This window comes from Rhineura floridana, chromosome 8 (genome assembly GCF_030035675.1).
Source record: "Rhineura floridana isolate rRhiFlo1 chromosome 8, rRhiFlo1.hap2, whole genome shotgun sequence".
Taxonomy (NCBI): Eukaryota; Metazoa; Chordata; class Lepidosauria; order Squamata; family Rhineuridae; genus Rhineura; species Rhineura floridana.
This window is the reverse complement of record NC_084487.1, coordinates 109915899-109942658: the sequence shown is the minus strand read 5'-3', so window position 1 is coordinate 109942658 and position 26760 is coordinate 109915899. Positions and strand designations below refer to the sequence as shown.

At 40.8% G+C, this 26760-nt stretch overlaps 1 protein-coding gene across 1 annotated transcript in view; it reads left to right on the top strand.

Moving 5' to 3' along the window:
- CDHR3 (cadherin related family member 3) overlaps positions 1-26760 on the top strand; it is a 59838-nt gene that overhangs the window by 7625 nt on the left and 25453 nt on the right. Inside the window, exons 4-13 of the mRNA XM_061637862.1 lie at positions 1799-1872; positions 4527-4627; positions 4763-4867; positions 11078-11229; positions 17115-17304; positions 18716-18896; positions 19651-19753; positions 19883-19981; positions 22340-22575; positions 26141-26312. Coding sequence (XP_061493846.1) covers positions 1799-1872; positions 4527-4627; positions 4763-4867; positions 11078-11229; positions 17115-17304; positions 18716-18896; positions 19651-19753; positions 19883-19981; positions 22340-22575; positions 26141-26312 — 1413 coding nt within the window. The remainder of the gene's footprint in view (positions 1-1798; positions 1873-4526; positions 4628-4762; positions 4868-11077; positions 11230-17114; positions 17305-18715; positions 18897-19650; positions 19754-19882; positions 19982-22339; positions 22576-26140; positions 26313-26760) is intronic.

Here is a 26760-nt window from a genome sequence, read left to right as displayed (position 1 = left end):
TTGTAATGGCAGAATGGTGTATGCATATGGTATGTCCAGGATAAAAAAGAACCAGACTGGGGTGGTTTCAATAGGAAATGTCGGTTAGTAGCCAAATACTAATTTTTGAGACTGTGAATTAACATTTGTTTAAGTAAATGAAATATTTGGGTTTGCTCTGAAATGTAACAGTGCATTCATTACTTAAGCGCAAATTGCCACACTATGAAACACTGGAAAACCAACACCCAGGTTTCTTATGCACTTATATGCAACCATTTTATCTTTCAACTGGAGGTACTATTCTTCAATGTTCACATTTGTTTGAGCAGTCAGAGAGACTGTAGAGACTTTGTTAACAAAACAAGATAGCATCAAGAGCATTTTTGGTGGATATTAGAATGCATCATCTACTACTTTAAACATTTTTATAGCCAGGATCCAGGGAAGTGTGCAACTTGTTCTACGCACCCAAGGGAACTTGTGTTTTTCTAATAGCAGGTTCCCTCACCTAGCATGGCAAATCAATGTAAAACTGAAGGGAGTCTCAAAAGCAGTTTGTTAAATGAAGATCTGTCAAAAGAAAAATTAAAGATCACAGTGGGTGATTGTATCCTGTATATCATGCCACATGGTTCTGTAATCTAAGCAGACAGCATAGGTTCCCAGGCTAAGATATAACTTGCAAGCAATGAACTCGCAAAATCACAGTTAAGTAAGTAGGTAACAGTGCAAAAATATTGACATCATAATTGATTTATTTGTATATAACTTTTCTTCTGAAAATCCATGCTGACCTATAGAATTTAAAAATGAAAATCCCCTCACCACAAAAAAGCCAGTAAGAATATTATGTGTGTTATGATGTCAGTGAATATTAACATTTACCCATTCCCCCCCTGCTAGACTCTGCAATTTTAAGCTCTGAAAACAATCTCTTTTTTTAATTTACATTGATACCTGTGGCATGGTACATGATGAAAATGAAGAAGTCAATTAAATATATAGGCCCGGTTTGGATGATAATTCTAATCTGGAAATGAGTGTCAGAGCTGAGCACTTCTTGCTTACCCCTCTCTTCCTGTCATACACTGGCTTTGGCATGAAGAATGTAGCTTCCCATTATGTCTGAATGTGATCCTGGATTATTTTCCTTGTTTTTTAACCAACATTAGCTCATAGTTCCCCAGTTCAGACATAATGGGGAACTCTATTTCTGCTTAGACTATGTTCATATTCCTGACCCTGAGGAGAGGCTTTCTGTGAGCAGACTGACATGAGCATGTGCGCCTTTTCACCCCACATATAAATAATATGCCTTCTTATATCTTTTGTCACACTATCCAGGGATATGTCCATGTAAGGTGATTGTAGCATGCAGCTGCACCAAGTAGGAGGCCCCAGTGTTGTGGTGGGCCAGCAGGAGCCCTCATGAGGGTGGAAGGAGTGATGTCAGGCCCTTCTAAGCCACAGGGCCATCATCAGGTGCCCAATCATGCTGACACTTGACGCATGCCTGATAAGCTTGCTCTATTAGTGATCCCACACATGAAGGGACTTCAGGGGGAATAGCATTTCTGAGTATAGCACCACATCCAGTATAATATACAGTATCATCCTTAAGCAGCATTTCCTTAACAGACTTTTTCTTAAATTAAGCTGCAAACATTTTTCCAAGCCATTTATTGTTATATCAAATTGATACATAGGATACTATATAGGCATCGAGTCATAATGTGTTCAGGTAAATTTATATCTGCTTGCATAGTATCTTCAAAACCTCTTTAAATTAATATATATCATACGTCCATCTATACAGCTGTCACGATCTACATTTTGGAAAACAGAGCAAGTGGACCCATTTACCAAATGCATGTAGCTGGTTCTGTAAATGTAAGTCAATGTACATTTAATTCAAAGAATGCTTTAGCAAATGCAAAAACAGTTAAAAACCCATCTTTTCTGAATTTAGTAATCAGAAATGTTAAAAAGACACACAGAGCCTCTATAATGTATTGCACATGTGGCATTGAACACTCTGTCATTGATTGGCTGAGTTACTGTGATGGCAAATTGGTTGGGGGAACAATCAGCAATGGAATGTTCACAGTCCAACTTTAGTGAGAAGGGATAATTTTCATTTTGGCTGGGACTAAAATCTCAGACTCTATGGAAAGCAGGAATGGAAAGATCTGTCAATTTTGGTTCTCTGTTTCTCATTTTTCCCATTCTTAAATTCAGTTCTCAACATTTCTGCAGCAGTTTGTGATTTTTTTAAAATCCTCATTAAAATTCTCCAGCATTTTAGTGTGAAATTCTAATAAACACATTTTTGTAGACAGTTTTGACTAAGGAACACAATTTTGCAAGCAATTTCTTGTCATATAATGCACTTGTGTATGTTATTTTCACTCATTAATTTTTATGCACACTTTGTCTTAACATGCATTTGTGTAAACATTGATTGGCAAACTGCATTGCAAAATTCAGGTGAGTGTCAATTTTGAATGTTTCAGTTTTCATATTGTTTTAGAAAGTGTGGATTTCATAGATTCAACGTGAAATGAGAACTGAATCAAATTTCTCACCCATCCCCAATGGAAAGGAGAGCTAGACTGAATAAAAAAATGTTATCTGTTGGTTTGGATGCATCCAAGATACTATACAAATGCCTTATAATTTCTCTCTTGATAGTAGCCAGAATGGAGATTAGAAGGTGATGGAAAATAACTTCTGAGCTACCATTGCAAGCTGGCATTTTTTAGTATTGCGCATTGTGATGTCTGAGAAATTGGCACATAATAATAGTTTTGTTAACAGAATTAACTGATCTTGATGCATTTGACTCTTCTTGGTTTCCATTCATATCCTTTGTAAACATGGGCATGCAGAATATTTGGCCTTGTACAGGGCAGGGAACATTTATGGAAAGATATCTTGGCATAGTGAAATCTTGTTTTGCTATGATGATGGTAATTTTCCAGTGCAGTCTTATTTAGCTTCATGAATGAAAATCACTACCAGATCACTATGTCACTGTGTGAGTAGAGAAAAAATGGTCTAAGTTGTACATTGCCTTGCTTTGTTTTGTCTTGTAAATGTTCAGTTTTATTATTTGCTACTTTGGGAAATACTGATCAACAAAATTTTAAAAATATTTTTACTTGTTCTCAAATATTGTGAAATTCTGAGATTAAAAAAAATACTCTGGTCTTATATTTTCTGAACACCTTCTTTCTCATATATTTGTTCATAGTGGTGACATATTTTCCAGAATGACTGATGTGATTATTTAAAAATTAAAACTGGTACTCAGAACGTTAAGAATATAAGAGCTTTCCTGCATCAGACCAAAGTAACAAGTTTCTTCTAATCCAGCAACCTGTTTCCAACAGTGACCACCAGAAGGCACAAGGAAGACCACAAGCAGGACTCATTCTGTCAGCGCAAGGATTTCTGCTTGTGCTGATAGAATTCACACATACACACGTCCTCCCCAAATCTGCTGTGGAAGGTTGGGGGGAAACCCAGAACAGATTTAGGGTGAATGAGGGGTGGACAGGGGAAATTACATTGTGAACGCTGAAATCCTTGCACAGACAAAACGAGTTAGTTGGATACCACCCATTGTCTTAGGTCAACCCAGACATTGCCAGCATTTTCTGCTTCTCACATTCCAGGATACAGGCAGAGACAAAGAGACATTCTTAAGAAAGACACTGCATTTCTTGACCAAAGCTTGATTCCATTCTACTCCATAGCGCTCTGGGGCACCCAAATATTACCTGAGTAATTCACCATGCACCCAAATTCACCATGCACCCAAATATTACCTGAGTAACAAGACAGAGAAAAAGTTTTTGTAGGTCACACAATAGTATCTTAGGATCACATACCTCTTTTCAAAAGGATATATTTGGAATTCTCAGTGCATCAGTTTAACCCTATTCATCCCATGAAGGTTTGATGTTATTGTTTCTGCCTTCTATGCAGGGGTTTTCCCACATGAGATTGTGTGAAGCTTATGTTGGCATTGGTGTGTGTGTGTATCTGATGTATATTTTAAATATATATATTTTAATAACTATATATATATATATATATATATATATACTGGGTGACCTTGAGCCAGTCACTTCCTCTCAGCCTCATGAAATCCCTAGGGTCACCATAAGTCGGAATCAACTTGAAGGCAGTACGTTTACATTTATATATCATTTAATACTACAGTTTCTAAGCAGTGTACAATATACATGAAGATAAGATGCTACATGTGTAAACAATAATCAGGGTTACAACAGGGGATAACATTGCATAGTAAGACAATGGCAGAGCTAAGGTACATCCTGGGAAGACAGTCCAGGTGAATTGTTGGGGGACTGATACCTCTGTGACATTTCCTGTAAAGAAACCTGAGAGTGAACTACCAATTAGAGTCATAATTTAAGGTGAAATGCAAACTGCATTATGCATTCACATTGCTCTGATTCATACTATGTGACAAGCAGTAAGTACCATGATGCCTCAGGTCATGTCATTTATTCCAGTATTCACTGACTCTGACTCCTGAATCACTGTCATTCTCTGTTTCTACAACTGGAACCATTTCTTCCTTGAAAGTATTTGATTATGAGAAAGATCCACATAGGTACGTACATATTGAAGGTTGGTTCCACATAAATAAGCACCTATTTGATGTTTTTAATCATTCACTGTAAGCAGATAAGAGATATATTGCAAGTAAGCCATGAAATTATATTTGAGTTGTGTTTTGGTTTTACAGCTATTTGTTTAACATCACTGCAACAAACCACTTTGGTCAGAGTACCACTAGGACTGTGATCATCAATATCATAAACATTAATGATGAATCACCTTACTTTACCATGTAAGTGAAAAATTCTATTGGCATCAAAATATTTATTTGTGGCTTTATAACTGAAGGGGGGCTCACCCAAACCCCTTAACAGGTTAAAGGAATGCATGGAGGGTGTCTCAGGGCTACATGGTCTAGACCCTCCCACTGCTGCACTGCTTATCACCACCACACTCCCCACCCCACATTCAACAGGCATCAGAAGGAGCTCCACCTGTGTACATCTGTACACACATAGAACTCCTATTGACATCCACTGAAAGCATGGATGGCAGGGAAGTGTGGTAATGGGTTGGGCTTGCTTCCTCTGTGCTTCAGAGTTTGGAGTGGCTCATGTGAATTACCCCTCCCCTTCAGTGCTAGTGCTCCATGAGTTTTAGATGGATCAGTGATTAATTGATTTCTGAGTCTCCTGCCCAAGATTTAGGAGGTTATTTCATTTCAGTGTGTGAGAGCCAAACAGATTCAAGACCCATCTCCCAAACTGTATTGTTGTTACTTCAAAGCAGCTGAGAGGGGTTCCAGTTTTTATCAGAGAACACCACCCAATTCTTTATTCATTTTTACATATATTGGCAATGATTAGCATGAGGGTATCATGCTTGACAGTGGTTTCTACAAAAAAAAGTTTTGGGCAGGGCACAATGTTAAGACATATCATATGGGACAGGCTGTGAGCACACTACTTACCTACAGCAAAGTGTACCTAGAGGTGCAATGGGTTGATCTGCCGATCAGTTGCAAAAACTGTTTGAAGCTGAATTTTTAAAAAATACACTCGAGCTGATTCCACCAGGTTTTATGGTAAAAAGGGATGGAGTTTGACTAGTATCATGTGCCCCCGTTTTCACAAAAGAGAGGTGGAGACGCACTGGAACTGACAGAACAGTGAGTGTGTCTCTACTAGGGATGGGGTTTGCTGCCTAGTTCCGATCTACTTGTATTCCGATATTTATATTTATTTATTATTTATTTATTTATTAAATTTATATACCGCCCGACTAGCGATAGCTCTCTGGGCGGTGAGCGATAGCGATAGTCCATCATTCGATCCCTACCCATCATTTTTTTGTTCTGCTTGCTTTGTCACTTGCTGATTTGATCTGCTATGTAGGTTTTTTTGAGGTTATTCAATCTGTGGGTTTTTTTTCAGTGATGGAGAAAAATTGGGTGATTATTAATGCAAATACTTATGTAAACAATAACTGTTCCACGTGATTTTTTTCAGTGGTGGGAAAAAATTGCATAACTTCTAGCATAAATGCTTAAGTGAATTATTACAGTGTTCCATGTGTTTTCCCCCCTATTTACATATCAATGAGGGAGATAATTGCTTTTGAGTCTGTCTCTTGCCTCGGGCTAACTGATGTGCTGCTTAATGATTCTCCTTCCTTTCGCTATTCACTATTCTCAAATTAGTTTGTCAGCAGTACTGCAGCAGCTTCGCCACTAGTACCACCTTGTATTTTTGTTCATACACACACCCACACCAGCAGCACAGATTCAAAAGGGGGTGAGGCGATCCTGTCCAAGTGTGGCTGGAGTACTGCCTACACTCACAGTGTAATGGCAGGAGAATGAAAAAAAGCAGGGCAGGGGCAGGGCAGTTAGCATCTCATCATCCCTTATATACCCAGTTGATCACTGCGCTCTGCAGGTGAGGGCCTCCTGCAGATACCATCTTATCAGGAGGTCTGTTCCACACAACATAGGAAAAGGACCTCTAGTGTAGTGGCACCTACCCTTTGGAATTCCCTCCTGGTAAATATTAGACAGGCACCATCTCTGTCATTTTTTTGGAGCCTACTGAAGACTTCCCTCTTTCAACAAGCCTTTAAAGTTGAGACCTTATCCCAGTCGGCCTCTGTGTTGGAATTGCTTTTAAGTATGTTTTCAAACCTTTTTTTTTTTTTTTACGTTTTTAAAGCTTTTTAAAAAAAGTCTTTAAAGATGTTTTGTTTTAATATATTTTAAAGTCTGTTTGTATGATGTTTTAAAGTGTTTTTAGTGCTTTTGTTTGCTGCTCCTCACACCTGGGAATGTGTCAGCTGATACAGAAGGCAGTTATACTATTTTTTCTAGCAATTCACATGCTATAGTCTTCCTAACAGAGAACCTTCTTTACAATTAAGCCTTCTAACTATTTAAATTTGCACCATGGAGGGCTGCTCCACACGTTTCAAAATTCTGACAGGAAAGGCACTGAACATATGACAAGGAGGAGGACCTGACTGAGTCTCCCTAGTACAGCAAACAGGTTGTTAGTGCTGTCAAAACCAACAGCCCCAACTATCTGCTCGGGATATGTGCTTAAACCTGATCCGAAGCTGGATGTAGATGCTTTTTAAACTGCATAACACCCAATCTAGGAGACAATTTATACAAGAAAGCCTGTATCATGGAAGACCTCCCTTCCTAGACTGGAGTATGATTACTGCCCTTAAATTACTTAAATTATTATTCAACAGAAATGCTTACTTCAGGAAAAATACAAAAGAAAAGCAAATACAGATTCTGAATAGATGATAATTGATGAACTGAGGTGTAGCTAATCTAACTGTAGCTACAAAGCAAACTCTGTCTTCATAGGAAGACCTATGGGAACACTGAATGGTTCCTTCATAACCATTATGTGCAGAGTTGGGCACTAAATGACAGGAGGAAGAGATGAAATTTACCACAATTTTCAAGAATTACTGACAAACTCAGACATATCGTTAATCCTATGAAACAAAGTATAAGAGAACATCACCTGGGAGAAAATATAAAATAGCTGCATTTTAAAAGCATGAATTTAATGACACAATTAGTGGCATGATAGTCCAAAGCATTTGTTTAACAGTGAAACCATCATTTATTAAAAACAATTATTTATTTATTTATTTATTTATTTATTTATTCAATTTATATACCGCCCCATAGCCGAAGCTCTCTGGGCGGTTCACAACAAGTAAAACATCTGATATACAATTAAAACCACATATCAAGCAATTTAAACATACATTAATGATATCAAAAATTAAAGCATATGTATATACATACAAATGCATATTAAATATTAAAAAAGCTGAAATACTAAAATACTAAAAGCTAAAAAAAAAACTAAACTAAAATGCCTGGGAGAAGAGGAAGGTTTTTACCTGGCGCCGAAAAGATATATATAGTGCAATTCTATACATTTGTACTCAGAAGTAAGTTCCATTAAATGGGGCTTACTTGCAGGTAATTGGGTTTAGGACTGCAGCCTTATATATCTAACTGATTTCATCTGACTGTGCACTATAATCTCATATATGCTTCAAATTAAAACTGGCATATTCTACAACTTATGACGTTTTACAGCAGTGTTCTAGAAGCAGAACACTTAACAGAATTTGTTTGCTCACACATTTACAATGGTCCTTATACCTAAAAGACAGATATTGGATTGGACTCAAAAGTTCCCTTCCTCTAACAGGAGGTTTCCTTCTGTAGGAGGAAGGGAACCTTTGGATTCAATCCACTGATCCAAAGCCCACCTACCATAATACAGCCACACTTACTAGCAGGGCCGGCACCAGGCATGACTGGGACCTTGGGCACTAGCTTGGCCTGAGGTCGCAGCACCATAGCCCAGCACCACCCATACAGGTGGTGTGGGGCTAATAAGCCTGCCCATGCATCCCACCTACCTCTTGTGCCAAGTGAATGATGTGTGCACATAGTGTGCATGCCTGCCATCAACCAAGATGGTGGCAGCGACATCAGCCCCTTAAAGAAGCCTCCACCACCATCTTGAGTGATGGCAGGCATGCGCACACAGTGTGCATAGCATTCACACTGATGGGAGAGGTAGGTGGGGCATGTGGACAGGCTTATTGAAGCCCATGCTGTCTCTATTGGGGGTGGTGCCTGGGAGTTTCCTCTCTGCAACCTGCAGCAAGGTCAAGTTGCAAGACCCGATGCTGCCATGGATCATGTATGGGAGCGTGATCCTCTCACTCTAAGGAGGGGCCCCTCCGGACCACAGAGGCCCTTGACCAGGGCCCAACCTAGTCACTCTCTGGCACTGGCCCTGTGTATGGCAATAATAATGCAATTTTTTCATAATATGGTGATCGTTATCACACCTGCAGTTACAAATGCAGCAGCTTTGATTACAAAGATAATTACATAAAATATGGGGGGATTAAAAAAAAAATCTTCCTGATTGCAGCCCTGACCGCAAAATATTTGCTGATTACAGCCACAGCCTGCCACAAGAAATTGGTGCCAGTCAGAAAAGATAGCGGACTGTCGAATTCAGTTGGAATTGAGTACTACATCCAATTTAGCAGATATTCTCCCCCATCCCTAGTCTCTATCCACAGTCTCCCAGTTTATTTATTTATTTATTACATTTGTATACCGCCCTATAGCTGAAGCTCTCTGGGTGGTTTACAACAATTAAAACACTAAAAACAAATATACAAATTTAAAAACCCATTTTTAAAAAACAATTTAAAAACCCATGCTAAAATGCCTGGGAGAAGAGGAAAGTTTTCACTTGGTGCCGAAAAGATAACAGCGTTGGCACCAGGTGCACCTAGTCAGGAAGATCATTCCATAATTTGGGGGCCACACTTGTGTGGGTGTATCATGTATGGTGCCCAAAGGTTACTTTGAAGTGTTAAAATCCCACAGTTCCTAGGTGCAGCCTGGGGGCTTCTCATGTTGAATCACATTGTCCAAAAAGGCTACTTTGGACTAGACAGAATGCTGGTGCATCTCAAAGGAGACAGTCTTCCAGCCATAAAGGTGTATGATACAGGATAGCCCATGCATCTTTCAGGGTACCGACGTATGTAAAATTCAGGGTGCTCATGCTGCTCTTTGTCAAATAAGGATCTGGAACCTAGGAATATTTATATATTTTTTTTATTTAACTGAAGTAGTTTTACCCTGTTTTTCAGCTGAGAAGGCTCCCAGAGCAGCTTGAAAGATCAATAAAAATAATAGGAATAAGGAATTTGAAACCTCACGGGTGTGGTTCCCATAAAAACTGTATGTGTTGAATAAGTTGATCTTAAGAAGTGCAACCCTGAAAAGTATGGTGAGAATAATAAGATTGGGGGTTGGGGGAGGTATACACATCACAAATGATGCCGTAAGTGTTTATTTTGCCACAGTGTGGAGAAGCTGTCACGTGCATCTGATTTTTTCCTCACTTCTGGTAAGTGCAAACACCCTGGCTAGCCTATGTGAACAGAGAATCAGCAGAAGGAGGGCTAGACAACGAGAAGGAGGAATTTTAAAAATAAAAATAAATGCAGGTCCAGTTGGAAGCTGGGGTAAAGAGTGGGTCCTGGAACTAGAAAATCTGGATTTTATTCATTTTTATTTTATCATATTTTTGTCCCACCTTTCCTCCAAGGAGCTCAAGATGGTATGCATGATTCTTTCTTCCCTTTTAATTTTCACAACAAACCAGTAAGGCAGGTTAGGCTGAGAGACAGTGACAGGCCCAAGGTCACCAAGGAGGATGTGAACCTGGGTCTTTCCAGTGCTAGGCAGACACTTTAACCACTACACTACACTGGTCACATTGAAAAGACACTGATCTAGACATTTTGAACTCTGGATGCCAGTTCTGTTTTAAATAATACAAGCAGTAGTGAAGTGGAAAATTCAGAAGTGCAGGGTCCCTTCATGATAGTCACAGCTATGTCTCCTTCTAAGATTATACAACCTTCTAAGATTATTGAAAATCTGGCCAGGCTTGAATACTGCTTTCTGCTTCTTTATCACGGTCACCATTTGACAGTCATTTCTCATTGTTGGATATATTGATTGGATTACTGAATTCAGTGTCTACACATTTTATCTTCTGCTGCTACTAAATTGCTTGGTGATGTAGATGGCACGCTATCATCATGACTCACTGTCTCTTCTGCAGTTAGAGAATTCTTACTCTCCACAACTTGGCTTTTTGAAGTAGGAACTAATAGGGACTCCTTTCACTCTGATTGGCTACAATCAGCAGGAAACAACAAAGAAGAAAGTTAAAGACTCTTCTAAGTTGCTAACACCCACCCCTTTCATGCTGATTGGCTCATAGGATGCTGGAGACATAGGGACCCTGCTGGGACTGGCTCCCAAAACATAAGGGGTCTTGGACCCCCTGGGACCCTGGATGACTGCACTCCTGAATACAAGGGAGAGCTGCTCAAACATGCACATGTATGGCTTTATTTTCTACAATAGGAAAGAAAGAGCTTTCAAGATTCTAGAAGAAAGTCCACCAAGATACGTTGTTGCCAATATAACAGCCAAGGATCCAGATGGTGAAGATTTTAGTAGACTTCGCTTCAGCATCAGTAATCCTGCAGGGATTCCTTATTTCTCCATAGATCCAGGTCAGCATTTTATCCTATTGATCTGATTGCTGAGGGATGTGGAAGGACAAGATACATTGTTGGGTATAGAAAACAAGTACAGGAAAGAAAACAAACCCACTGAGGAAATGTTGAAGGAACTGAGTGTGTTTGTCCAGTAGAAGAGAAGACTGAGGGGGACATGATAGCACTTTTCAAATATCTGAAGGGCTGTCGCAGAGAAGAGGGCAAAGACTTGCTCACTGCTATCCCAGGGGGCAGGAAAAGATCTAATGGGTGTAAGTTGCAGGCAGTGGAGGCTGGTGGCTCTGATGTCTGTGGGGCAGTGATTCCGCTCTTGGTTTTAGTTTAAACTTTCAAGGAACTGTCCAAGGTGCTGAAGCTGAAGCACGTCGGACATCTTGAAAGTGTGGAATAAAACCAGGAGCGCATTCACTGCTACACTTACATCAGAGCCACCACTCTCCACTGGTTGCAGGAGCATAAGATTTTGGTTGAATGTTAGTAGAAATGTCTTATTGGGTAGAGGAGTTTAAAATAGAGCTTATTTCTTAGAGAGGTGGTGTGCTCTCCTTCAATGGAGGTCTTCAAGCAGAGGCTGGACTGCTGTCTATTGGGGATACTCTATTTCTGGCTTTCCTACAATGAGCAGGAGGTTGGACTAGAGGAATAACAAAGCCCCCTCCAACTCTACACTTTTGTTGTGCTTATTGTGCCTTCTCTACAGTTTGGCCTCATTTGGATGTAAGAAATGATGGTTTGTGGTTATGGGAACAAGTCACAGTGAGTCGCAGACTCGCATGCTCCTTCCTCCCAAAACTCAGCTCCAGCCTTTTTTTGGAAGGGGAAGCTTTGGGCAAGATACTGCCCACCATGAGTCAGCCTCTCTCCTGCTTGCCACCATCACCACTGCCCATTTGCTTGCCCTGTTCCTCTGAGCCCAATCCACACAATCACCCAGATGTAAAGTGCAAGGCCAGAGGAGGAGGATGCTCTATCTCCTCCCTCTCGTCACTGGTTGCTTGCTTGGAGAGGTGAATAGTCAGTGCCTGCAAGATAGGAGAAGCAATAGCAGCTAGAGGCTCTGGAGGCCAGTAGTGGGCCACTGGACCCCCTGCATGGTTGTGGGCTTTGGCAGGTGCCCAACAATGCGTACCACTGACAACAGCCCTGCCCCTTCTCTTTCCTCCTTCAGCACAACTGCACGGAAGCGTTTGGAAGTTTTCACTTCCATTTTTTATTAACCACAGCTTGTTGTAATTTCTGCACCTAGAGAAACCATGGTTGATCTTAACTATGATTTGTTGAAAGAAGCCAATTTCAAACCATGAGTTATGAAGCTAGCTTGTTTCAAAACCCGTAGTTAATTTAATCACCGTTAATAAGGGTTTGCATGTAAAGTTAAATGTGGTTGATCCAAAATGGAAGGCAAAGCTTCCAAATTGCAGCCACAATGTGGGTAGAAATTGAAAGGGGGTGATTTTGAGGCTTGTTGTGGCTCATTCCCACAATGATAAACTGTAATTTATTGTCACATATGAATACAGCCGCTATAGGTTGTACCCAATGCTAATCCTCCTCAGAGTACACCCATTGAAATTAATGGACATGGCTAGCTTATACCTATAAATTTGGGAGGGGAGATCATAGTTGTGGTTAACCCTCCCTGTGTGCTTTGATCCCCTGCACCCAAACCATTCTCCAATGCAATTAGCTTTTTCTTTTTTAAGAGCTCCCATTGCCTCCCCAGCTGCAGTCTCCAGGAAGATCTCCTTGCTCCCCTCTGCAGCCAGCAATTAGGCTTCAAAACATGTAAAATTCTTATTTCAAGCCTAATTGCTGGGGCAGAGAGTGGGGAAGGAGAGTATGCACATATGTGGGTGTGTATGTATATGCATTTGTGGTGTGTGCTTTCAGTTTGCATAGGTGTGTGTGGGAGGGTTGGGAGGGATGGGTGAGAAGCTCAATAAAAACCAACTGTACGTCAGACTGCATTGCAGTCTGCAAGTTCACCATCATTGCAGACTGATCTTGCTTGCTACAAGCTTTCGCAGCTTTTCCTGATAAAGGATTTTTTCTTTTTTAAAAAAAGGCAGTGCATATAGCAACACTGTAATCAATGACATCTTTGAGCTGAACTGCTGAAATGTGCATTCCCTTTTACTTGTGTGTGATTGAGGTGATGATGGTAGCCATTCACATTAATTCTTTGTTTCTTAACTAGTCTCCCCTTGCATCTTTTTTTAAATCTCTGATACATTAGCCAAACTCACAGTTCTTTACTTGTATGTGTCCTAGGGCAGACAAAGAGTATCTCACCACCAGTACACTGAAAAATTGACCAAAGGTTGGGGGTGGGGTGGGGTGGGGTGGGGTGAAAAGGAAGCAAAATAAGATGCTTAACTTCCAACAGGCTAACTGTAAAGTCAAGAACTCAGCAGACAGCAGCACTCAAGGCTTGAAGATAAATTGGGTTCAGTTGTCAACTTTCAAAATTATATCATATAGCTGAGCTGGAAAAAATTCAACTGCACAAGCCTCATTTAATTGTGTGTGTAGGGGAAACTTTAGTCTCCTCTCCTTGGACAGACAATAAATCTGAGGCTCATTTCCTTTTGAATAAAAAATTGAAAAACAAAAACAAAAACAATAACATTATTTTTTGGCACTGGAAAAAGTCAAAACGGGAAAAGCAGAAAATAAAGAAGCACTGACTGCAACAGACCGTAACTAGCTACCAGTTCCCTGTTTGTCAAAATGACAACCGAACTGCCACCAGACTGCGAACTACATTCTGGGACCCAGAACCTCTGCAGGAGTGGGGGACCGATTAGAATGGTCCGTCCCAAGAGGCTGATGGATCCAGATGGTTTCCTGATGGCTCTTGGAGATTTTCCTGTCACCTTGGCAGGTGATCCTGTCGAAGCCCTGGTTGACCTCTGGAATAGGGAAATGGCCAGGGCGGTGGACATGATTGCTCCTGAGCATCCCCTCTTTTGGAGTGGAGCCAAACTGGCTCCATGGTTTTCCAAGGAGCTGGTGGTGATGAAATGTGTCAGACGGGGACTAGAGTAACATTGGCGGAAGACTCGGAGCGAATCTGACCGATCTTGGGCTAGAACCTATCTGAAGGCCTACTCCGAGGCAGTGCGGGCTAAGAAGAAATCTTTCTTCTCAGCCTCCATTGCGTCTACTGGGAGCTGTCCGGCGGAACTGTTTTGAGTGGTTAGGGGGCTTTTAAGTTCTGGCCCCCGTGAGGGTAATTCTGACCACTCAGCAGACCGCTGGCAAGAATTTGCACGGCAATTTGCAGACAAAGTCGCTCAGATTCGCTCCGACTTGGATGCTAATATTGATACAGTCTCTGAGGATGTAACTTTGGTGCCTGTTTGTCCAATTAAAATGGATTCTTTTCCACTTGTTTTGCCCGAGGATGTGGACAAGATCCTTGGAGTGGCACGTGCCACCACGTGTGTACTGGACCCTTGCCCTTCCTGGCTCATTAAAAGTACCAGAGGGGGACTAGTTGATTGGGTCAGGGGAGTGGTTAATGCCTCTCTACAACAAGGCAGAATTCCATCATGCTTAAAGGAGGCAGTTATAAGACCACTGCTGAAAAAGCCCTCCTTGGATCCCTCTGTACTGGGTAACTACCGGCCAGTCTCCAATACTCCATTTCTAGGCAAGATAATAGAGCGTGTGGTGGTCGCCCAACTCCAGAGATTCTTGGATGATATGGATTATCTGGATCTATTTCAATCTGGTTTCAAGCCTGGCTATGGGACGGAGACGGCTTTGGTCGCCTTGGTGGATGACCTACGCAGAGAACTGGACAGGGGAAGTGTGTCCCTGTTGGTTCTACTGGACCTCTCAGCGGCTTTCAATACCATCGATCATGGTATCCTTCTGGGCCACCTTGCTGAGATGGGACTTGGGGGCACTGTGTTACAGTGGCTTCAGTCATTCTTGGAGGACCGAACCCATTAGGTGGTACTGGGGGACTCCTGCTCGACCCCTTGGCCATTGACCTATGGGGTCCCTCAGGGTTCAGTTTTGTCCCCCATGTTATTTAACATTTACATGAAACCGCTGGGAGAGGTTGTCCGGGCTTTTGGGGTTCGGTGCCATCAGTATGCTGATGACGCTCAACTCTATTTCTCTTTTCCACCTGAAGCCAAGGAAGCCTTACAGGTCCTCAACCAGTGCCTGACATCAGTGATGGACTGGATGAGGGCAAACAAGTTGAGATTAAATCCTGATAAAACAGAAGTACTCCTGGTCAGTCGGAGGGCAGATCAGGGAATAGGGATTCAACCAGTGCTGGATGGGGTCGCATTCCCCCTGAAGTCTAGGTTTGCAGTTTAGGTGTACTACTGGACTCAGCTTTGAATTTGGAGGCCCAGATTACTGCTGTGTCCAGGAGCGCATTTGCCCAATTAAAACTGGTGCGCCAGCTGCGCCCATTCCTGGATCTGCCTGATCTGACTAGGGTGATGCATGCCTTGGTTACATCCCGCTTAGACTACAGTAACGCACTCTACGTGGGACTGCCTTTGAAGACTGTTGGGAAACTTAAATTGGTACAAAGAGCTGCAGCCAGAGTGCTAACTTGGGCTGGTTACAGGGATCATACAATCCCCCTGTTACAACAGCTCCACTGGCTGCCAATTTGTTTCTGGACACAATTCAAAGTGCTGGTTTTGACCTACAAAGCCCTATATGACTCAGGTCCAGGCTATTTGGCAGATCTTATCTCCCTATATGAACCTGCCCGGGATTTGAGATCTTCAGGTGAGGCCCTTCTTGTGCTCCCCACATCTTCACAAGTACATATGATGGGGACACGAGATAGGGCCTTTTCGGTGGCCGCCCCTAGGCTATGGAACTCCCTCCCGAGTGAGGTGCGATTAGCTCCCTCCTTGCCGTCTTTCTAGCAACAAGTAAAGACTGTTTTATTTCAACGGGCATTTGGGATAGAGAATGACTAGGATTAAGTGTCCTAGGATTGGTGACTACATTATATGGTCTTGTTATTTTAAATTGCCTGCTGTTTTTAACGTATGTTTTATGGTTTTAATTTTTCTCAAAGTTTAATTCTATTTTTAATTGTATACTTTGTATGTTTTAATGGTGTGTTGTTTTTAGTTGTAAGCCGCTCTGAGTCATATTGGAAAAAGGGCGGGGTAGAAATAAAGTTTATTATTATTATTATTACATTGCTAGTTGTGAGTGGGTGGCTACATCTACTTGCTGCTTGCAAATAAACCAAACATTACAAAAATGTCAGTTTCCATTTATCTCTTCCACCAAAGAAAGTCAAATCCAGGCAGTGGTGTCTCTAGAATGTCTCACAGCTCAGGGAAATTGGGAGTTCATAACATTTTATTATGGTGGTGTTGGAGGAGAGCTTTGCACATACCATGGACTGCGAAAAAGACAAATTATTGAGTGTTAGAACAAATTAAACCAGAACTATCACTAGAAGCTAAAATGATGAAGCTGAGGTTATCCTACTTTGGACATATAATGAGAAGACATGATTCACTAGAAAAGACAATAATGCTGGGAGAAACAGAAGGGAGTAGAAAAAGAGGAAGACCAAACAAGAGATGGATTGATTCCATAAAGGAAGCCACAGACCTGAACTTACAAGATCTGAACAGGGTGGCTTATAACAGATGCTACTGGAGATCGCTGATTCATAGGGTCGCCATAAGTCAGAATCGACTTGAAGTCATATAACAACAAAACATTTTATTAAGTATGTGGGAGAGTAGAGAGGAGGCACTGAAGTTTAGATACAAATATATGTAGGATGTGGAACACCCTTTCAAAATAAAACGATTAAGTCACAGATAATATTTGTGCATATAACTGGAAATGCTTACAATATATTTCTGTCTTAGACACAGGTGTGCTTACGGTGGCTAGAAGAATAGATCGTGACACAAACCCATTCCGAGAACATCCCAACATTACTTTGGTTGTTCGCGTTGATGAAAGCCCTAGTAGTGAGCGACACAGTCTAACAGAACTTGTTATAACTATTGAAGATATTAATGACAACCCACCAGGATGTGAAAAATATAATTATAGGTATTCAGATTTATGCATTTTATCAAATTCCTCAAAACTTGGCCAATGATACCAGAGCGGATCATGACACCTGAATCCTTCTTAGCATAGAGTTTGTTGTGTCGGGTTATGAAGTCATAATGGTCATAGTTTATTGCCAGAATAAAAAACAAACCCTGCCAAAACAAGAATCGATTATAGATGTTAATTTAGTATCAGTGAATAACATTGTTTAGTATCAGTGAATAATGGAAAAATCTGAAGTAATTTAAAGGCTACTCTCAAGTACTAGCAACAATAGCAAATAGCAAAATCAAATCCTTTTGGGAAATTTTAAAAAAGAAAAAGAAAGCTTGTCCTAAGTCACTTTTTTAAACTGTCAAAAAAGCCCTTTTTAGTAAAAGTTGCCCTCCTTCTCTTTCTCTTTAGCTATCTTTCCATTATGTTTCCCAGCCTCAGTAATGCTCCTTTCTAATGTCAACAGCTGATATTTCATCCCAGGGCCCTATTTTAGACTTTTCATAATCAAACCAACTTCCTTTCTCAGAGAAGCTGTGTTATTTGTCACAGCTTCCCCCCTCTCCCATTAGAATGTTTATAGACATTCTGTGGCATCACAGCAACTCAGCCAAAGGCTAGGTTGGGCTCACAGACAGATAACAGAGGATAATTATTTTTATCCTATTATTTATAAAATAAATGTATACGATTACTTTGGCCATAAGCCAAAGCCACACATGCCCATTGAGTATATATTTTATCATCCTTTATATCGTCCCTCTGTACCATATTACAAGCTTCTTCTGAAACTTAGAGTCACTTCCCAAGCATTTTGCAATTCAGTGTAGGAGGGTTGTTGAAAAACTTGCCCCTCTTGATTGTTTGTGCCCATAAAGCAGCATTCTTTCTTCCACCCACCCAAGCAATTTCTGAGATGGCATGTGATGCGTAGGGGAAAATCTAAAGTATTTTTATACATCTGGAAACCCCGTTGTTGTTTGTGCTATAGCATACAGTACAGCTACAATAATCATGTTCACTCTAGAGATTCCTGTGCTTTTAGTTCAGTGTTTTAGTGCTAAACTGGAAATGTGGGAAAGAGGGAGAGACCATTTTGAGATTATTTTACACCTGTTTCCTTATCTGAACAGTGCCACTAGGAACGGTCCTGTGATGGTCCCACAATTTCTATGGTAGATTACTGCCGGATCAAAATGGGTGGTTTACAGGAACCATATCTTGTTCAGGGATCTAATGTGCTTAATAATCCCTGTCTCATCCCTGCTTCTATATGGTCAGGTTCTAAGGAGAAATACATTACTGAGACAACACATATGAAGTGTATTTAAACATTTATGAAAGGTGCCATATAAATACAAAGTACTAGAAAGCCTGGAACAACCTTTATGGGTAATTTGTGCCTTTTAAACAGAGTGGAGTTTAAAGAAACAAACATTTCTTCTGGAGCAATCATTCTTGATTTGAAAGATTCCTGTCATGAGGAGTTGGACTTTGATGCTGAGTTGCCAAACAAGCAGTTGAACTTCACTGGACTGTCTGGAGTTGGAAGTGATAAGTTCACACAGGATCCACCTGGCTCTGGAAGGATCAAGGTCAGGTACTTGCTGTTTTATTCTCATAACATTTTGTTCCTTACTGTTTTATATTTGCTAGTCTTTGACCAAAATAAAAATTACTACTACCACTTACTAAATTAAGTAAATTTAGAAGCTTATCCAAAGGTTATTGTTCTCCAGGCAATGTACAAAGAGGAAAATAATAGTTTAAAAAATGTAAAACCCAGTAACAGCCATGAAAAAGCCGAAACCATGACAAAAACAGCAAGGATGACTTTAAAATACCAGAAAGTAAAAACACATTTAAAACCGCTGTTCTCAAAGCAACTTGCACAGAACAGCCAACATAACAATTAAAATATGAAAATGACTGTAAAACAGGCATTGCTAAAACTACAGACCACACAGTACCCCATCACTTCCTTTTTTTTTAAACAGCCTTTTTTAAAAAACAAAATGGCTTTAATAATAAAAACTGGTCGAAAGTCCACCAGGCGAACCTCCTGACAATTGTACGGTTCTGGTAAGCCATAGTTTGGCTTACTGTGTCATGTCATCCAGGACAATGTAAAATAGTTCCATACCTGGAATTGAATAACGTCAGTTGTATTTTGCTCTTCCAAAGCAAGAAAGAAGTAATTATTTTTTGGGAGGGGAGTGGTTTGTTGCATAATAAATCATTTTCAGGAAAGATTATAAAGATTACAAAATGTTTATAACTAATATCAAATTACACTAGTAAAATCACAATAAGCAACAAGTAAATAAAATTCTATTGGTTTTTATCCAGCTGATAGGAAATGTGGATCTTGAAAATGAAACTGGTGGAGCAGGGCAGGAAAAATATACTCTGACCATTGTGGTGGAGAATATTGCTCCACCTTACAGTGCTAGTAAGTATCTCCTTTATCATTATTATTTTAGTTTTTCTTCGTTCTTCTTCTGGGAGAAGTGGTCTCTTTAAAATAGGATTTGCAAATTTGTTTCATTCTTCATGCTTTCCTTAATTGCTATATTTACAGATATTATCTACATTTATATCAAAATAGAACCAGTCAACGAGTTTCAGCCAGTCTTCAGTAGTCCTTCATATGTTTTTAATGTGTTGGAAACAACAGCGGGTAAGTAACAGCCACTCTTTCAGAAATATAAAACACTGTAGAATATAAGTGTGCTCCAGGTCATTGCTGATTATATTGGACCATTAATTCCCTCATCCAAGCAAGCAATCTTGTTGTGCTTATGCTGTATTTATTTATTCCTGCATTGGGCAGGGGATTGGACTTGATGACCTTATAGGCACCTTCTACTATTCTATGATTCTATTCATTTTATTCAGCAAGATTTATATACTGCTAAATTTTAAAAAATCTTGACGTGGTTTACACAAAATGGTTTTAAACAGAGATGGGGAACCTCTCCCATGGGCTGAATTAAGCTCACAGTCTTCTCCGTTTGGCCCGTGAAGCCATCTTGGCCAAGTCACACTCAACTGTCCTGTAGTTGACATCATATATGATGACAGGTGTGGGGGTGATAAGGGCAGAGCTTGACCGAAAGGGTGGGCTTTTTAAGGTTCTGCCGATCAGCAGATCCATGGTGCCTGTAAAGCCCCTTTCAAAGTGCAGGACAAGATAGTGCTTTGAGAGGGGCTTCTGAAGATCCCTGTAGGTAAAAAAGGCCACCTAACATCATGATAATGCCAGGTGATTGACAAGAGAGTGGCATCCATGAGGGCTGGGAGAGATAACAATCTGGCCCCCTGGGCTAGAAAGATTCCCCACCCCTGGTATAAAATATTCAATAAAACAAACAAAAATCAAATCCAGAGACTGAGGGTTTGTGAATCTTAGGACAGTCTCCAGAGGTTTTGGGCTACAACTCCCATCAGCCTCAGCCAGCATGGCTGTTCTGTTGTGGCTGATGGCAGCTGTAGTCTAAAATATCTGAAGGCACCAGGATAACAAAGGCTGTCTTAGGGTAAAGACTACTATGATACAAACAGATGTCGTATCTACTCCTTCCAGTTTTACAATTTGCATGACAAGACTTACATTCTAGTGAATCAAATGCTGGATAAGACATTAGTCTTGCCCTCCCTCCATGTCCTGTTAGTTTGCCTTTTTTTTCTTTTTAAAGTGCCACATCTTATGGTCATTCTTGGTCTTTAAAAAAACTCTCCAGTTTAAAAGAGTTGCAAAACTGCTCCATATATTAGGGTGGCGGTGAATAGATTCATGATATTGTAAGTTCCAAGCAACAGCAGACTTCCACAAGCAGTTCCTCCTCATTCAAACTCCATTGTGCTGCACCATCATTTAAAAAAGAATTTGTCGTAGGAGTACAAATATCTACAAAGCAAGAAAACCATCTCTGCCAGTCTCATAGCTTGTGAGCATTTATATGCATCCTTACAGTGCAATCCAATGCATATTTACTCAGAAGTAAGTCCAACTACTGGGGCTTACTCCTTGGCAAATATGCTTATGATTGAATCCCTGGGAAAAGTCAACTATATTAAAACTAAAAAAGGGGGAGGGGAGGATACGGTGATTAACCAAATATCACAGAAGACTTCTGAAGGTGGCTAGATCTGCAGTAAATTCTCCTGGATGCAAATCTCACACATAAATGCAATAGTCTTGCCTGCCCATGGGTACAGAGCCATGAATTAAGTTATATTCATTTGTAAGATGCTTGCTTTCATTTCTTGCTTCATCTCTGCTTCCTGGATGAGCCTACATAAATGCAAAGAGAGATAGGGTTTAGTCCATCAGTAAACTACTTGTAGAAACATCATCTACATGTAAGGAATCAAACTCCTGGGCTAGGTACATTTTTCCAGTGTCAGTTAAATATGTGGACTATAACAAGAACCTATTACTATCAAAACATGTAATACCCAGAGCTCTTACCTGAACCTTTTTATTTGCTAAATATTATATTTCCTTGGTTCCTACTTTGAGCCAGGGGCAATCCTGAAATGGCATGGTAAAGGAGCAGACAGCATCCAGCCTAAACTGAACCTTTGTAGGAACAATCAGAAAGTTCATACAATTTCTAACCCTCAGAAAGTCAGGGACAGATCACAAGAACTAGGTTTCTACACAATTAGGTGCTCAGCCAAAACCTGGTTCACACTATAGGCTCTTCTACAAGGAAGAGGTTCATCACACAATTGCAGCACTAACACATCTAAATGTATGAACTAGGGCACAGGATTTAGACTGGAAAGTGGTTACATGAAGATTTGTTTGTTTGTTTGTTAGTTAAATTTATATAGCCACCCATCAATAAGCATTCCCTGGGCAGCTTACAGCAACATATTAAAAACAAAATCTACCATAATTAAAACAAACAACAAACATCAGAATTTTGGAAACTGTTGAGACAATCTGGAAAGGCCTCACCTTTTAAAATTGGAAATATATTTTCCTATAAAATGTATGTGTGTGTTTTCAAATGTTGCTTCATTTCAGTTCAATCCAGAATTGGACAAGTGATTGCTACAGACAAAGATGTACCGCCCACTGGAATATCATATTCGATTTCGGCTGAAAACTGCACCTCTCGCTTTGGCCTCCCAGAAATGTTCTGGATTAATCCTATAGGGGGCAATGTGGAAATTGTAGCTAAGTTAGACTATGAAACAAGTCCAAGCTGCTATCTAACAGTGCAGGCTTCTGATAACGACGGCAAGACCACAATTGTGTCAGTGAGTAAAATGCCAACCTTTAGGCAGATATGCCCTCTTGTAAAATATACACTTCCATGTTTCTGATAAAAACAATAGGTCTTGCAAGACATTCCAGGCATGCAAAGCTAATGTGCGTGAGGATTTCTGAACTGTTTTGTGTCTGAATTCCTGTCCTCCTGTTCCAAAACCCAGAGCTTTATCAGCTGTATCAGCATCTGTCAGCTTCTGGACCCCGAGTCAGACTGAACCTCCTCAGAAAAAGAAGGGGACGCACACGCGCGTGCACGTGCACACACCCGCACACACACACACACACACACACAGAGTGAACCAAGTACTGTACATGCTGGGACCAGAAGAAGTTGATTCATTCTGCCTAGTGAGGCCTCTGAGACAGCTTCTCTAAAAAACCTTGGAGCCAACTGAATCTAGGGACTCTGACATACACCCTTTGCAACACACCTGGATTCCTTTTATGCTATAGCATTTCCACTTTCTGTACTCCAAGAAAACAGACAATAGTGAACCTGGACAGAAGCTGCCAGTTCAAGACAAAGCACTTGCCTGTCCTTTACTAGGGTCAGCTATTGAGGATATCTGACTTGAGTGCTTCCAGGATCAGGCCCTCCACTGATAAATTATGAAGAGTGGGATGCAGGGCTTGTTACAAAATGATCAAATCAGTGTCAAGTCTAATGGCTGATGAGACCATCAGAACTCCTTTAGGGAGGGGATCTTGGAGAGAGACTCTGATCCAAAAACATAGGATCTATTCCTCAGTGTAAGGTTTATTTTAGCAATAATAAAACAGATTGTCACACTTAATGAAGCTTCTTTAGGTCTGCTAAACAGACCTCTTACCGAGCAACAGTTTTTCTCTTTTAAAAGCTACAGTCCTTATTCATGCACACTTACGCAAGCACATATGCTGGGCTGGCCAGGTCCCATGGTAGCTTAGGTGATTCAAGGTTGGAGTTCAGGTGTGCGCAACACTGCATTGGTCTTCCCTGTTGACCTTTGATTTGCTATGGGATGGGGTGCATTCTTTATACTGTTCTGGAGCTTGATGGCCACTGACCTTTGGTCTTGGCCGCATCTGGTTCATTCTCTGTGGCACACCCTACTTTCCACTCAGCTTTGCTCACTCCTCTGCCATGTGCTGACATGGTTCTTTGCCTCTTGAACAGAGGGTTTTCCCACTGGGTGGTTTATAGTGTCCTATTTGTGACTGTCTGGTCTAGATATTATGCTGATATTGCCTTCTTAAAGGGGTTTCAGTAGGGCTAATTTTGGGGGTTCAGGTCAAGAGTTCAACAGTTTCTGTTTGCTGTTCTCTGGGCCATGTTTGACCAACCATGTCAATGTTTGCAGTAATCTGTTTCCTTTGACTCCCCAACTTGCCTTCATTTTTGGCTTGCTTCTGTCAGCTCTCATGTCAAGGGTCATACAGAATTCCAAACCTGTTTTGAGCCATTTTAAAAAGCAGAAACCAGGCTCTCTCTCTGTCTCTCTCTCTCACACACTGATACATTCAGGCCTATATCTTTATCCATCCTTATAACATATTACAACCAAGTCATTTTCTCATATCGGGCTCACTGTAAGAATCAGGCCTCAGCAACTGTTGGTGCCACAGTTATACTTCCTACACAGCTCTTTGTGGACAGTTCCCTTGCTATTTCAGCAAATGTCAAGGATCCTGACTCCAATGCAAGCCTTACCTCTGAGCTGGACAGCTCTCCCACTTCCCCCATCCCTCTTGTAGGCCTGTGACTCCAGGCCTACCTGCTCCTGCATTCTCAAGAATGGGACACTCCTAGTTTGAACTGTTTGCCCTCAGGAGTGGATAAACCCTGATGAAAAGAACTCTACAGAGTCCTGATTAAATAGGTGATCCTATTGTGCTTCCCAAAAAGAAGCGTGTGGTCTCCTTACTCCTTATAATGGTCTCCTTGCAACTCCAAATATGACTAGAGTTTTCTTGATATAAAATGCCCTACAGAGTTGAATAGAAGCACATTCATCACCTGGAAAGCTAAGTACTGGTGAATTGGGTGGGTTTGGTGTTTGTTTATATGAGTGGCATCCAACTAAGTCATACTCAGAGAAAACCCATTGATATAAGTTGGTCATGTCAACTGATTTCAGCAGGTCTACTATGAGCCAGTTACAACTAAATATATGTGTGTGGGCATTATCACAGTCTATTGAAAGACTTCTTAAGAAAATGGTTCAATACAGGATCTTGGCATCCCTCAATCTGGATTTGTTCATAAACTTTTGAAGACAGTCTGAATGAGTTAGGAACTGTGAATACGGCTGATATCAACAGTGGAGCTGGGAGTAGGGTTAAGGAAAATAAATGAGGCAGAGGTAAGAGTTTAAACATATGCAGGAAGCACATGCACTGAGCAGGAACCATAGATCAAAGCCAAACTGAAAGATAGGTTGGAATTTGGACCAGGAAGCATTACTGGTGATGATTACAAGTGACGCACAACACAAATATCATGAACTGGGTAAGATGCTGAAGATGAGACCAGATGGCATATTAGGATCCTCCCCAAAAAGCAATTTTAGGTTACAGTTCTCAGTGCTCTGGAAAGTTTCTAGGGAGAAAAGCAGGAATTCATATGGCATTTATCCAATAAGATCAATGCATTCAAGTGTCCTGGAGCAGAATAGAGCCTGACATATTAAGGCTGAGCACTATGTATTTGGTTAAGAAAAACACCTATGGGATCCTATGAGCCAGAACTGACCAAATGATTTAAGGACAAATGTTCTATTTTTCAGCACAGCGGTCAAAACATATTTACAATAATACCTCAGTTAGCGAATCCTCCAGGGATTACGCTCCTTTTAAGGAAGGACTTTTTTTAAAGGTGAAACTGACTAGTTTTGCTTTGTTATGGGTAAACTTTAAGCTTGTGCCTTTGCTTAAAGGTGAAACTGACCAGCCTGTGTCAATAAATTGATATGCCTGTGCCTTTGCTTTGCTAGGGTGAAACTGACCAGCCTATGTGTTTGCTTTGAATTAAACAGAGCTCTTGCTTTCTCTCAGGGCTGGAAGGATCGAATACAATTCAGAGGAGGAGGAGGGGGAGAGGGGGAGGGGAGTGGGTGGGTGTCAAGTAGGCACCCTTTAAAGCCCTGTTGAAGCTGCCCCCACCATCTATGAGAGGGTGTAGGAAACTACCCCTAATATTTCCATGTTATTCATACCTCTGGTGCCAAAGTTTCTGTTAAAGAAGTGATGTCCAGGAATGCATCTACTTCATTAACTGAGGTATTACTGTATTATTAATTATCATCAATTGCAATAGGAAAAAATGAAGTGACTGTATATGTATTCTGCTTTTAAAAGGCTTATATCTCAGTGACAGAGCACATTATTTGCATGTGTGAAGCCTCAAGTGTTGTTACTTACTGGCATCTTCAATTATGTATTTCAAGGATCCTGGCAAAGACAATGTATTTCAGGGCGATGGGAGGGCTACATTTCGAATCGACTGCTTTAAACTGAACAAACCATTGGTTTGTCTTGTAAAAAACAAAACAAAACCCTGTCTCTTCTTTTTAGGTAACAGTGAATGTTCTTGAAGCAAATGATGAACCACCAATTTGCTTACCCAATTCATATTTGCTGCGGATTCCAGTGGACCTAACTTATGGCACCAACATTGATGGTTTCAGTATTGTGTGTACAGATCGTGATTCAAGCCCTAGAACATTCCGTTATTTTATTGATTCAGGTACTTTACTTTTGGAATCTTGAACTTCTTTGAATGATTAGTTGCTAATAGCCTGTAGTAAAGTCAAATATTTATACAACATGTGCTTTTCATGTGCTTTTGACTTTATATAATGGTGGTTCCCAGGGCCAGTTCTGCAGTGAGGCAGATTGAGGCAGCTGCTTCAGGAAGTGGATGCTGGGGGGGGGAGTAATGCCAAGATGATGGAGGACAGAGTTCTGTGTGCCATGCAGCCTGCTCTTCATCCTCTAACTGGGGTGTAGTTGTTGTAGATGTCTTACACCCCTTACTTTTTTGGGAGCAGGGTCTCAGCAGGGTCCCTATGTCTCCAGCATCCTATGAGTCAATCAGCATGAAAGGGGAGTGTGTTAGCCACTGAGAAGAGTCTTGACTTCCTTGCCATTTCCTGCAAGTGAGTGAGAGGTGTTCCTATTAGCTTCTGCTTCAA